The 13,002-nt window shown below is 45.2% G+C and overlaps 1 protein-coding gene across 7 annotated transcripts; it reads right to left on the bottom strand.

Moving 5' to 3' along the window:
• Positions 1-2,412: 2,412 nt before the first annotated feature.
• On the bottom strand, positions 2,413-10,261 carry myrfl (myelin regulatory factor like). Of its 7 annotated transcripts, XM_028399901.1 has the most exons (25): positions 10,008-10,261; positions 9,342-9,477; positions 8,379-8,472; positions 8,154-8,215; positions 7,676-8,063; positions 7,197-7,262; positions 7,065-7,157; positions 6,788-6,983; positions 6,590-6,666; positions 6,410-6,520; positions 6,254-6,344; positions 5,975-6,175; positions 5,791-5,899; positions 5,592-5,701; positions 5,367-5,512; positions 4,860-5,012; positions 4,708-4,779; positions 4,555-4,601; positions 4,320-4,475; positions 4,191-4,235; positions 3,749-3,833; positions 3,577-3,651; positions 3,389-3,500; positions 2,906-2,977; positions 2,413-2,823 (listed from the first exon to the last, which is right to left on the bottom strand). In XM_028399901.1, exons 2-25 carry the CDS (start codon positions 9,412-9,414, stop codon positions 2,731-2,733), a joined length of 2,727 nt encoding a protein of 908 aa, XP_028255702.1. In that variant the 5' UTR covers positions 9,415-9,477; positions 10,008-10,261; the 3' UTR covers positions 2,413-2,730. The 7 variants fall into 7 exon arrangements, 5 of the variants coding, with proteins under 5 accessions (XP_028255702.1, XP_028255700.1, XP_028255699.1 ...); XM_028399899.1 differs by having other exon boundaries at positions 7,065-7,262; positions 9,616-10,261; XM_028399898.1 differs by having other exon boundaries at positions 7,065-7,262.
• Between the last annotated feature and the right edge of the window lie 2,741 nt (positions 10,262-13,002).

The following is a 13,002-nucleotide window of genomic DNA, read 5'->3' as shown; positions in this document are numbered from 1 at the left end:
TCAGTGAAACCACATACACACACACACACACACACACACACACACACACACACACACACACACACACACTGTTATCGGATTGATCTGACCCAGCTGAGTTTCCATTTCCTTTTCAGACAGCAGCAAAGTTTCCATCCAGGTCAGATACATTCCTGATTTAACCCACATCTTTGAGAGTGTAAATCACAGTCACAGTGCACTCATGTGCAGCTGACCACTGACTGAACAGTATGACCATTTATCAATTATTTTAGTGAACTGTCACAATCAATCAATTACATTTAACTTTTAATGCTCACTAAACTTTTAACTGTTTCTGTTGTGATAAGCTAAATCGCTACCTCTACCTTGAAAGGCATTGTGCTGTTGTCACTTGTTGTTACCTGTGCCGTGTTACCGATGGGTTACATTGTAACCTTGGTTCTCTGAGTGGAGAGACTATCTCTCCACCCTAGGGAGATGACATGAAAAAGAACTGTTGTTACCTGTTGTTACCTGTGCTGTGTTACATGTTGTTACTTATTGTTACCTGTGCTGTTACCTGTTGTTACTTGTTGTTACCTATTGTTAACTGTGCTGTGTTACCTGTTGTTACCTGTGCTGTGCTACCTGTTGTTACCTGTGCTGTGTTACCTGTTGTTACCTGTGCTGTGTTACCTTTTGTTTCCTGCTGTTGCCTGTTGTTACCTGTGCTGTGTTACCTGTTGTTACCTGCTGTTGCCTGTTGTTACCTGTGCTGTGTTACGTTTTGTTACCTGCTGTTGCCTGTTGTTACCTGTGCTGTGTTACCTGTTGTTACCTGCTGTTACCTGTGCTGTGTTACCTGTTGTTACCTGCTGTTGCCTGTTGTTACCTGTTGTTACCTGTGCTGTGTTACCTGTTGTTACCTGTGCTGTGCTACCTGTTGTTACCTGTGTTGTTACCTGTTGTTACCGGTTGTTGCCTGTGCTGTGTTACCTGTTGTTACCTGTGCCATGTTACCTGTTGTTACCGGTTGTTGCCTGTGCTGTGTTACCTGTTGTTACCTGTGCCATGTTACCTGTGTTGTTACCTGTGCCGTGTTACCTGTTGTTACCTGTGCTCTCTGCTGTATGTCTCCTCTTGAATCTGAGACAGATGTCGGCCTCCCATCCTGGCCTGCGGACCGAGGATAGAGTATCAGTTAATTACATGTTCTCAGAGGACAGACAGTTTCTCCTGATGACTGTTACCGTGGTGACAGCAGACATCTGTTGGTCAGTCTCTGGGCTGACAGACGACACCGCCGCACACACCGATCAGTCCTCACACTCACACACACACGGCTAAGTAGAGATTAGTTACCTGTGTCGGCTTAGGAACGTAACACCTGCTTTTTGTCTGCCTCTGTTTTTGTGGATTTGCCTCAGAGGTCCAATCAAATTAACCCACGGGGGTCTGCCGCCATGAATGAGCAGAGGAGCACTCAGCTGATACGTTTGTTACCTGAGGCTGAGTCTGAAGAAACCAAACTCACCTACAGAGGATTTTTTCTGTATGTTGAAAAATTAATAAAATGTCTAGAATTCAATGGCCTGGAAGCGCTGCTGCCGCCCTCTAGAGGATGCTGTGTTAATGGACTGCAAGCGGGAATAAAATGTAATTATTATTACCTAATTATCTCTTTGATTGATTGAATTCAGAGTAACACAGTTTCTTTATAGATAAAGCATCGAGTTAATGAAGAGTTCTTTATGTCTTGCTGTGACTGATCTGACTGAGCACTGGTTTAAAGGAAGAATTTTAGGTAAATTTATGTAAAACTTAGAGCTGCATTTTTGCTGTTAATGAATAAAAAGACATTTCAAATGAAAGTTTTTAAAAACAGATACTTACCATGTGATGAGACTCCATGTCCTCCTGCTTGTCCTGCACCTTCACCGTCCTCTCTGCAGCCGAGCGCTCCTCTCAGACACCTAATTAGTTCAGTGTTTCTGCTGCACCTCCTCCACCTGAATTAGTCATCACTGTGTGTGTGTGTGTGTGTGTGTGTGTGTTCAGCAGAGGGAGTCCACTTTTAGAAAACCAGAGTCTCCTAAAAAAAAACGCTTCTGTCTATGACTGCTTGTCTGACAGCCTCCACAGACCTCCACCAGCAGGGACAGTCTGTCTTCATCTCAGTGGGGCTGTGGACATGCTGTAACATTACAGCAGGATTCAGCGTGGTGTCCGTGTCCTCTGGTGGATGGAGACACACCGCGAAGATAAGATAAGATTTTAAATTTTTTTTATTTTTATTGATCAGTCAAACTCAGCTGACAGAAAAGCTTTATTATCTGTTTTATACGTAACCTGAACATTTTGCACTTTTTGAATCATCTCAGAAGTTTGTTTAAATTAATGTTTTAATAAAAATGTCTAAATTACACTACATTTTTTACAGTTTATCTGCAGCAAAATAAACAAATAAAACACAGAACGATTCATTTTGGTCACTTTAACTTAACAAAAGACAGAAAAAGACAGAAACACGTTTCCTTGAAGATCGACATGTCCTCACACAGCTCTGTGTTGAAGTGAATTTTGGGGCATAAATTTCTGTCAGGTTGGTTTTAAAATAAAACTGTGTCCGATCTGAAGACCTTTCACTGGAATAAACCTCATTTTACAACACAAATACAATACGAGCAGAGGTGGTGACAGTCTGCTCTGTTCTCTGAATCTTCGTAAAGAAAATATTTATTACAGAATATTTACATTCCAGCTGCGTGTTTATGAGTCTGTGCAGCGTCTGTAGAAGTGTAAGTGGTAATCTGTAAAGAGCACCCCCTCATAGTGATGGTCGGTACTGCAGTCTGCCTGACCCTGCAGACATGTGATGAAACATAGATCAGACCAAATAAACAGCATATTTGATCATTTAAAAAGGAAAAAAACAAATCCTTACAGCCACAGCTGAGCGGAAGTGATAGAAGCTGTGATAGAGACGAGCCACGTGGAGCGGCCATTGATGCTCACCCTGCAGAAACATCAGTTCACATCAGTGCTGTTTTCATTTCCTGCTCCTAATCAATCAGAGAACAGTGGAACACTGTCCTCCAGGATCACAGGTGTGATGACTGAAATGTTTGAGAAACAGAAAGTCACCAGATCTGTGTGACAATTGATGATTAGCGTTAGTGCCGCTGTGATTAGCATGTTGTCATCCTGCTGTGAGGAAAACCCTCAAACACATCCATTATTTAGCAGTGCCCCACACACACACAATGCATTATTAACTGATAAGTGAGTCAGTCAACCTAGACCTCAGTGACCCCCCCCACACACACACAGACCTGTACAGTTTAAAACGTAACACAATAATGTTTTAAAAATAGGATGAACTCAGAAACATGTCGTCACGGATCGCTGTGTGTGTCGGTGTGTGTACCTGTGTGTTGGACGGGTATCTGCTGCCCGTCTCCGTGTTCATGTCCAGCAGAGTGGAACAGGATGACGTCTCATCGAAGCTGCACAGGTGGACGACCAGCAGCTCCGTGGAACTGAACCAAGACAAATCAGAAACGTTATGGATGGACCGTCAGACGGCAGCAGCTACGCTGACGCTGCCACACTCACTTCATCAGGAGGGTCACTCTCATGTTGACGGGGACAAACTGGCTGATGGGAACCCTGAAGACGTACCTGCCAGGCCTGAGGAAGCACACGCAGCTTGTTAACACCGTGCACACCCACACCTGCCTGTTTACACTCAGCAGTGGACTACATGGAGCTCTAAGCCCTCACTCACCCACACTCGTCTCTCAGGCAGTACTTGCTGTCGATCACCTGCTGGTTCTCCCTGATCATGAAGGTGTGGATCGTCGTGTTCGTCCCTGAAACAAGAGCATCCATCCCTTTAATCCAGAGCTTCCACATTTAATCTTAATCTGCAGTCAGACAGTAGACTGCAGGGGGCGCTGTCACCGCTGTTTTATCCTCACTTTAAGTAGTTTCTGGGTTTTCAGTGTGCAAATAATCAAGTTACACAAACACCTCCAATGTGTCAAAAACAACGGATGCACGGATCACAAGGGGGCGACAGTCAGTTAGCTCTTAATATCTGTCACATCCATTAAATATCGACTACTGGCATCAAAAAGCAAAATAACTTAATAATTTCTTAAAATTAGAGAGTAAATATCTGACTGTGTAGCTGTTCAGAAGTATTGATTTATGAGGTGATGACTCACAGTCTCTGGCACTCTTCAGCTTGTGATAAAGTTTTCTTCTTCTTTCTGTAAAATATTGAAGCAGACTTCAGAGTTTGTTCTGTTCTTAGTTTTTGTCTGTTTTTACATCCATAAACAAACAGCTGGTACCCATCACTTCAGCTAATCCTGGTGTGGAGGTGGTGGTGATGTTAGAGTCATTGCTGCCCCCTGCTGATGAAGGGCAGCAGTACACCTGATCACAGTACAGCAGGTCACAGAAGTCCACGTCAGGAGGCCAGGGTCCAGGCGGACTGCTCGGTAAAACTGCAGGACACAAACAAACACTGTTAGCATGTCTGCTAATATAAAGCATAATGAACTGTACTGAATGATGTGAGGTCACCTGTGTTGGACCAGGCGGTGGTCAGCGGAGGAACCGCACTGCTGTTACTAACAGACAGGAACAGGAGGTTTTGAATTAGCAAAATAATATAATAAATAAAAATATACTTAATATTAATATGATACTTAATGTTCTTTCTTTCACAATAAAAACCTGTTGTTGGGAAAGAGATCGGAGTCTTTCTCCTTCAGGTTCAGCAGATACAGAGCAGTGATAAAGATGACACTGCACACACACACACATCGTTTTTTATTTAAAAACATAGAATGTCTTCTAGATAAGCAGGAAGTGACCTCATGCCTCACCAGAACGCCATGGTGGCCAGCAGAGTAAAGACGCTGGCCTGGAAGACTCTGTGCTGCAGGCACTGGGTGTATTTGTGACTCCGCCCCTTCGGAACTTTCCCACTTTTACATGTGTCAGGACCCGAAGGTGTAAGCACGGTGCCGCCATGTTTCCTGTTGACCACAAACACAAAGACCTACAGCTTTAATTGTGAAATGACCCCACTTACACCCTGCATACATTTCCCATAATGCAATGCCACATCTCAACTGATGAAACCGCTCACACCCACAGTCCTTGACTGACTTACCTGATAACACACTGACATTATGCAACAGACACATTTTAACCCAGATCCATACACAGAGCCTGACCTTAGACGGAGGGTCGCGTATCATAATTTACATAATTTACATGATCAATTAAATTTTATTGATGAAGCTAACAAAACCCTGCTAACAGCACTGCTCAATCTATAATAATATAAAGGAAAATAAGCTTATGCATGCTGATGGATTGATCGTTACCCAGTGGAGCGCAGACTTCCTGTCAGGCTCTTCAGTTTGGCCAGGCGCTGGTTCCAGACCTCCAGCTCCTCGATTCGACTCTCCAGGTTGCCGGTGAGCTTCGACAGCTGCTGCACCGCTCCGATGTTCTCCATGAAGATCTGCTCCTGGAGGAGGCGGGCGGAGCGTTAGTGCTGCTCCACTTACAGTGTGTTACCAGGTGGCTGCACATTAGGCCAGACATACCTTGTCCACCATGAGGAAGCTGGGGATCGTCTCTCCGTCTGAACAGGTGATGTCTCCGACCTCCTTCACTGCAGAGGGCAGCAGCTCCTTCACCTCCTGGGCTATGACACCTAAAGTATCACAACACAACAACAAACGTCGCAACACTATGATAAAACATCCAACAACTGAATGCCTGATAGATGTGGAGCTGCTGCACCTGTCTGGTGGGTGTGGTCTATTCCCATGGAGGCAGCAAACTCTGGTTTGTAGTCAAACTCAACAATCCTCATCTGAGTGATTCTCTTCAGCTGCTGCTCAGAGTCGACCTGACGGGCAGACATGGATGACAAGATGTGGTGTCAGCAGGGGGTGTGTTTGAATAAACGGATCAGCTGTCTCACCTCCTGTATATTCTCCTTGGCGCGCCGGTCAGACGGTTGCATCACAGCGCCCATCACTTTTGCGTTACCACAGACGACCAGCGCCTCATCGGGAGAGTCGGTGTTGATGCCCACCCGGCCCTGACAGACCACAGCTTCCTGCACTGCCCCCCGCTGCCACAAGGCGTCCCCTTCAGTCTCAAACTGACCCGGGTTAGAAGCCTGCAGGAGGAGGAAGTCAGGGGTTCACTTTGTTCTGACACAGTTCCTGAGTTGTTGGTTTTAAGGCACCTTTCTTACCCTGACGATGATTCTCTCTGACACCAGAGCCGTCAGGAGGAAAGTCTCCTCTCTGACTGCAGCATACAGGCCCACCACCATTTGAAAATACCTGCACAGAGACACACTGTTAGCACCTCGCTCAGACTCGTGTTCATCCATTCATCGGGCACACACCTCTGGTCAGGGTTGGGTTTGCCTTTCTTCCTCATATTGTTGGCTGTCGTCTCGCTGAAGTGCAGCCGGCCGAGTGTCACCTTGGTTATTTTGCCACCAGGCAGGCTGACCCTGGAAGACCAGAATTTATAAACCTTTAAGGCTAAATGTGGTTTGGATCTCATTGGTTTTGTTTCCTACCTAACCGGGTGAAAGGGTTTTTTGCTGCGGTCAGGTTGAGACTGTTCGATGGTCACCGTGTGGCTCGGAGTCTCCAGCTGTGAAGGGAGAAGTTTTGACCACATTCAGGAGTGTCAGGTTTAATCTGGGTGTTGGTGTGGCTCTTGTCAGATCATGGGTGCAGTTTGTGTAGCATGAAGTGAACGTTCCTGTACACACCTTAACCCCGAACACCTTTATTTGGAAGTGGTCGACTTGCTGCAGTCCGCTTGGCGTTCTGACGTAATGTGGATCTGCCACTACACTGATGTGCACGGTGATCTGGAAGTGGTTCTTCTTCTGGCAGACAAAAGCTTCGTCAGCCGTGGAGTAGCTGAAGCCTTTATCTGTGTCAACATGGTAGGCAGGAGGAGACCTAACGCACAGAAGGAATGGCCGTCCTGTTAAAACTGAAAGAACTCTCCGGAAACAGAGCAGCTGCTGCTCCTGTACTCACAGGGCCTGGTGACTGCTGTCAAACAAAGTGCTCCACTGTGCCGGCGTGTACTGGTCCCAGGTCAGCAGCTGGTGAGATCCAAGACCCAGTAAGCTGACACATCCACTGTGAGTTCCTTCCGCTTCGCAGCAGGATGGATCAACTCCTGCTGACGGGTGCTCAGACTCAGACCTCCTCCTCTTTTTACTCTCTGGGGAACTAAAACAGGACAAGAGTGACAGTAAAACCTGCCACTTTCTCACCATCATGACAAATTCTCTGCAGTGTCGATATTAATGTACATTTTATGCAGATGACACCCAGCTGTATGTCAGCAATTTAGTGTCACTTCAACTGATTTACTAACTAATCCTTAATTACCATCTCCCACCATCCCACTCTGTCCTTGTTTTTACTGCTCAGGACAAGCAGACTTTCAGAAACGTATCTGCACTTTTACGTCATCCTGTAATTCTATTTTTTCCACTTCAAGACAGACCTTTACTTCTGGACTGGTCCAAAACACAGCAGCAAATATCTTTAAGAAAATGTCACCAAAATGTAATTCTCAAGCTTTCCTCATTTGAACCAACATTCAAATTAGTGACAGTAAGTATCTCCTCCATGCTTACCAGCTGTGCAGTGTGGAGTCCTGCAAACAGGCAGAAGGGGGCGTGGGCCTATTTGGGACCATGCCCACACCTGTGTGAGAAGCAGTATAGGAGCTGGAGTGAGGTGCTGGTGGAGAAGGAGGGGTTGGTGGAGTGTAAACCTGTGAGCAGCTGTTTGGTCTCAGGTAGTGTGTCAGGGCACGTGGGGCAGGAGGAGTCCCAGACTTGATATACGTGTTTGTGAGGCCCATGCTTCGAAGCTGGTCATGGGTAAGAGGGTCAGGGAGGATGTGGGTGGATCCTTGATCCTTGAAGTGACAAGACAAGGAGGCAGCGGATCTGGAAGCAGGCTGGAACACTTCCTGGGTGGGCTGCTGGTTCGACCAATAGGACTGCTCATAGTGGAAATCTGCCAATTAGAGAAGAGCTTTGGTAAACACCTTAACACTGAGCGTGTCCAGAGGAAGGTGAGGCCTGTCTGAGGCTGTGGACAACCTACCAGGCATCTGTGCAGGTGAACAGGCCTCTGAGCTCGAATCCGGAGGAGACTCAGGGAGCATGCTGGGAAATAAAACATCTGGTTTTAGATTGCTTTTATTAATAATCCTGCAGGAATCTACGATCTGTATTTACAACCTTCACCCATAAACCACCAGGTCAGAGGTGCTTTAATGAGTCTGAACTGAAAGTGACCAGACCTCGCTGTTCTGTGTGTGAATCTTACAAGGTGCTGGGGTCCATGTCGTTGCTGAGGTACTGCTCCAGGATGCTTGTATCCACGGCAACAGAACTGTCCAACACACCGCTCACATCCTGACCTGCAGGTACACACAACCTTTCTATCAATAATCACATTTAAAAATCCATGTCACTGTAACACACACACACATGGAGTTGATCCTAATGACACAAGGTAGATAAGAATGTGGATAATAAACAGTGTTTGGCCGGTTAAACTGCTGGTTGTAGTTTGTATTCAAGGGATCCCACGAGAAGCTGTGGGGTCTTTAAGAAGCATCCCTAGAACTGTCTGATCACCAGCTAGAGTAAAATCATGATGCTAGTCCTAGAAGAACTAACTTTAACATCTTCAAACCTTCATGGAACCCTCTCATAGAGCCTTTCGCACCTTCTTGAACCCACACAAACCTCTTTAAAATGCTCAAGAACCTCAGATACCTTCTGAAGTACTAAAAACACTTGAAAGGCCTGTCATGTACTTGTGCAGTCTCCACCACTTCATTCTCTCTGAGGAGCTCTTCATCCACAGAGACTCCTGTAACCTCCCTTAAGGATCTACTACCTCAAAGGCAGCACGATCTTCTTTAGCTTCAAATGACAGGAAAGAAACCCAACTAAACCTTCCTTAAGTCCAGTTTTAGAGTCCCTTTGGGACCTCCCACCATTAAACTTCATTTGAATGTCAGGCCATGGGAACATCTTCAGAGGATCCAGGAATATCCTCAAGGTTTACTGACAGAAACATGAACGTCATTGAACCTTTTTAGTAATCAGGCAACATCTACACAGCGACTCGAACCACCTCAGGAGTCTGTGGAACCTGAACATCAAGTCAAAGCAAAACTCCCTCACCGACATCCTATCCTTAATCAAGGACAATATCTGGGACTTTAAGAACCTCTTCTGAACTCTGCCCTTTAACATTTACAGTTTCCTGTTAACTCACCGCTGAAGAACTGCTGCAGTGCCTCGTTCTCTCCCAGCACCTGAAGTGACAGCCGGTCAGCTCCGGGCTCCATGCTGCCGCAGGGGCTCGAGCTGGGAGGGGTCAGCGGAGGCTCCGGCTGGAGCTGCTGCAGACCCTGAAACCGAGAATCAACAGAAACGTTCAGTTTAAAACGAGTACAGGAAGCACCAACAGCTGAAAATAGCAAATAATCTGTTGGGATAATTTTGAGAGTGCAGACAGATTTATGAAGCAGATTAAGTTTAAAACTCACCTGAAACTTTTGATAACCGTTAATCAGTGCACTGAAAGGATACTCTATTATTTCATGTTTTACTTCTGTGTCCTCTGAAAACAAGCATACTTTAAAGTGTTTCTGAAAGCAACAAGTCCTGGTTCAGGCTCAGACTACAGAAAACCTGATGATTTATTGATTGATTTCATGAAAACCGCCATGTTTCCTGGTTCGTATCCTTATCCACCACAAACATCAGCCTACAACCATCTTTAAATGTAACAGTTTGTCTGCACTGTAAAATATTTGTTATCTCATCTCATATTAATTTAAATTAAGAGCAGAATGTGTCTTCTTTTCACCCATGACTGTGAAACCTCCTCAGTTCTCTTCAGTTTAAATAGACGCAGCTCAGATCTGCTCAAACACACCTGTGTGTGTGTGTGTGTGTGTCTCCAAGATGGCAGCCGGTCAGCAGTGATCTCTGACTTTCTGCGGCCTGCTGGTCGTCAGGTACAATCCATGTGTGAGGGCGGACTCAGCAGCAGATTTTAGATCCTCTGAGTTACTCCGGATTAGTTTAGTGTTCCTGTTTTTTTTCTTCTGTGGTTTCAGCCAACACAAACATGTCCCTTTTTCCAGAATAAATCCAACTGTGGGGATCGTGACTGACTGTCAGGTGGACTTTGAGCTTTGAACAGGAAGAGGTAAAGACTCACACACACCTGACGCAGGCACACTGCCATAAACCAGCCCATCACACACGCTGCTCCAGCTGGGATGATTAGTTTTAGTGACATTTGCTGTGTATAAATGGACGATGTGGGGTTGGACAGGAGGAGTACTTTATAAATGCCTCACATGTTCAGATTTCAGGTTTGGTAGAGGAGCAGATTGTTTACACGAAAACAACCTACAACCGCTGGCCTCCACACAGCAGGGGGCACTGCAGGAAGAGCTTGCTAAAGTCTGCGCTTTTTCTGTTCATCGTGTTTATAGAATAAAACACATTTTAAGGCAATTAAATAATAATAATAATAAATAAATAAATAATATTAAAAGATATTCCTGCTGTGTCACAGGCCTCAAATGAGGCTACAAATGAAACCAGATTTGAAACCAGAGTTTATTGGCTGTAATCTAATCTACAGATACAATGAAATAAAATAATCTGTTGTGTCTATAAATCTGTCCAGCAGGTGGCGCCGCAGGAGCAGAGTGTCTCACTTGTCAGCGTGTCTCTTTTGGTCCCTGATGGGGAGACATGAGCTGAGATTCTGTAGATTCTGTAACAGTTTGGCCACTTGAGGGCAGCAGAAACACAAACACATCAGTGCATTCTGGGAAACTGTGATGGTTTTAGTGGTAATTCAGGGTGTCTCACCTCAGTTTAAATCTCTTCATCTGTTTGCAAAATGATCAACAAACAAGTTTCAGGAAGAACTTCCTGCAGCTGCTCAGGAGGGTCAAAACTCAGGCAGCCAATCACAACAGCTGGACAATAACACCACGAAGTGTCTGAGTGTTACTCCAAATGGTACCCCTTTTTCATTTAATGGGTGTTTTTTCAAAAGTTCTTATATGTATCTCTTCATTAATTAACAGTATCTGTTGTTTAAATCCTCCTTTTTCCAGTCAACATGTTTTGTTTCTTGTTTAAAATGTGAAATAAACATTTAGAGGTTAAATTCTGGAACACACTTCACACACACACTTCACATGCTTTTTGAATCTCTTGCCAATGGGTGGTTGCCATGGTAACAAGAAATTAGGATTTTTTTTTTCGTTATGTAGCAGAGCTGAAGAAACCCCATAGAATTAAAATTTAATCCACAGCATCTGTGTCTGAGGGTTCAACACTTCAGTGGCAGGTTTGCACAGAGATGCTCAGAACTGATGATCTGTTCTCTGATCAGACAGCAGGCTGAAAATTCCTTCAGGCCAACAGAGGGTGCTGTAGCCCTGTAACAGGCAGCATCCTGCACACTGCGGGCTCTCCCAGCCACACAGAGGGTTGTGTCATCTTGTGGTTGTGTGTCTGTTAACAGTGTTTGTTGTCATTTTGCATATTTAACTGAGCTCTTAAATAAAAAATATATACATTATCAGTCATTTCTCACAGGTAAGCTCCGCCCATACAACAAAGGGGGTGGGGCTAAAGAAGATGGACTAATTTCTGCAGGAACTGCTGCTTCAACATGGAGGTCTATGAGGATTAACCACAGACTGTGTATGAAGATGGATGACAAGACACGCTCACCACATCTGGATCAGCCCCTGGTGGCTGGCTGCAGTGTCGTTCATTAACCCCGCTTCCCCCGCAGCCAAATAGGTGGGTGTTTGAGTGGAACAGCAATGATGCAGCTCCACCTCTCGACAGTGCAGACTCTGGCTCAAAGATGGCGTCTTTTCCATCATGACAGCAGGATGATTTAGCTTCAGTTTTGTATAAAGGGCAAAGGCAGAGCCACGTCACCCAGACCTCATGTAGATCTCGTATACACATACTGTATTCTCAATAAAATATAAAGATCATATCAGATGTTCAAACTGGGACATTTTATCATTTCATGGAGAATATGAGCTCAGTTTGGATTTAATGCCAGCAACACAGTTCAGAAAAGTTGGAACGGGCAACACGGAAAATCCAACATAAAAAACAAAAGCAGGAGCATCTGAGCACTAAAAGGGTTAATGAGCAGCAGGTGAGTAACAAGGCCAAGAGAGGCAGGTGTATGTGAGCAGAGGTTCAGTGTGACACACCGTGGTTAAAAATTCAGAAAAATATGCCTCAATGTAAAATTGCAAAGACTTTGAACATCTACCATCTACAGTACTCAATATATTGTCAAAATATTCAGAGAATCGGGAGGAGAGAGACCATCCAGCTTGTCATCTGTTGCACCAGTGGAACCATCAATGCTTCCTCGAACTTTAGTTACAGTCGGTGGTTATTAAGCAGGTGAAATCCTCTGGTGTATGTACTAATGTAAAGATTGCAGCTCTCAGTCACATGGGAGGAGCAGCGGTCTGATCCCTGCAGTGTCAGCCCGCCACAGCTGAAGTGTTCACATGTGGAACACACTCAGAAGTCATGTGACCGCTGGACACTGAGTTCTGATTGGAGGAGAAAATACGTTCAGTCACAAAAATGCAAACCTGTGTCCACCTTTCATTAGTGATCTTCATCCTCACTGGCTGATGATGATGATGATGATGAATCTTGAATCTTTTTTTTTGCAGTTGCATCGTTGCCATGGCGACGGGGCCGCTCCTCCACACCCACGCTGCTTACCCCTCTCTCTCTCTCTCTCTCTCGCTCATGCTCACAGCGAGCGAGCGAGTGAGAGAGAGAGGTGTGTTTTCTAACCCACGCATTGGAGTGGGAGACAACGTGCACACTCACACGTGCACACACACACACAC

The sequence above is a fragment of the Parambassis ranga genome, chromosome 2 (genome assembly GCF_900634625.1).
Source record: "Parambassis ranga chromosome 2, fParRan2.1, whole genome shotgun sequence".
Taxonomy (NCBI): domain Eukaryota; kingdom Metazoa; phylum Chordata; class Actinopteri; family Ambassidae; genus Parambassis; species Parambassis ranga.
This window is presented reverse-complemented; position numbering and strand designations above follow the sequence as displayed.

Coding starts and splice junctions, on each gene's coding strand:
- myrfl (XM_028399899.1), bottom strand. CDS start 9,414: ATGGAGCCCGGAGCTGACCGGCTGTCACTTCAGGTGCTGGGAGAGAAC. Junction 8,473..9,341: donor ACTGCAGCAGTTCTTCAGCG/GTGAGTTAACAG, acceptor GTGTACCTGCAG/GTCAGGATGTGAGCGGTGTG. Junction 6,345..6,409: donor AAACCCAACCCTGACCAGAG/GTGTGTGCCCGA, acceptor GTCTCTGTGCAG/GTATTTTCAAATGGTGGTGG.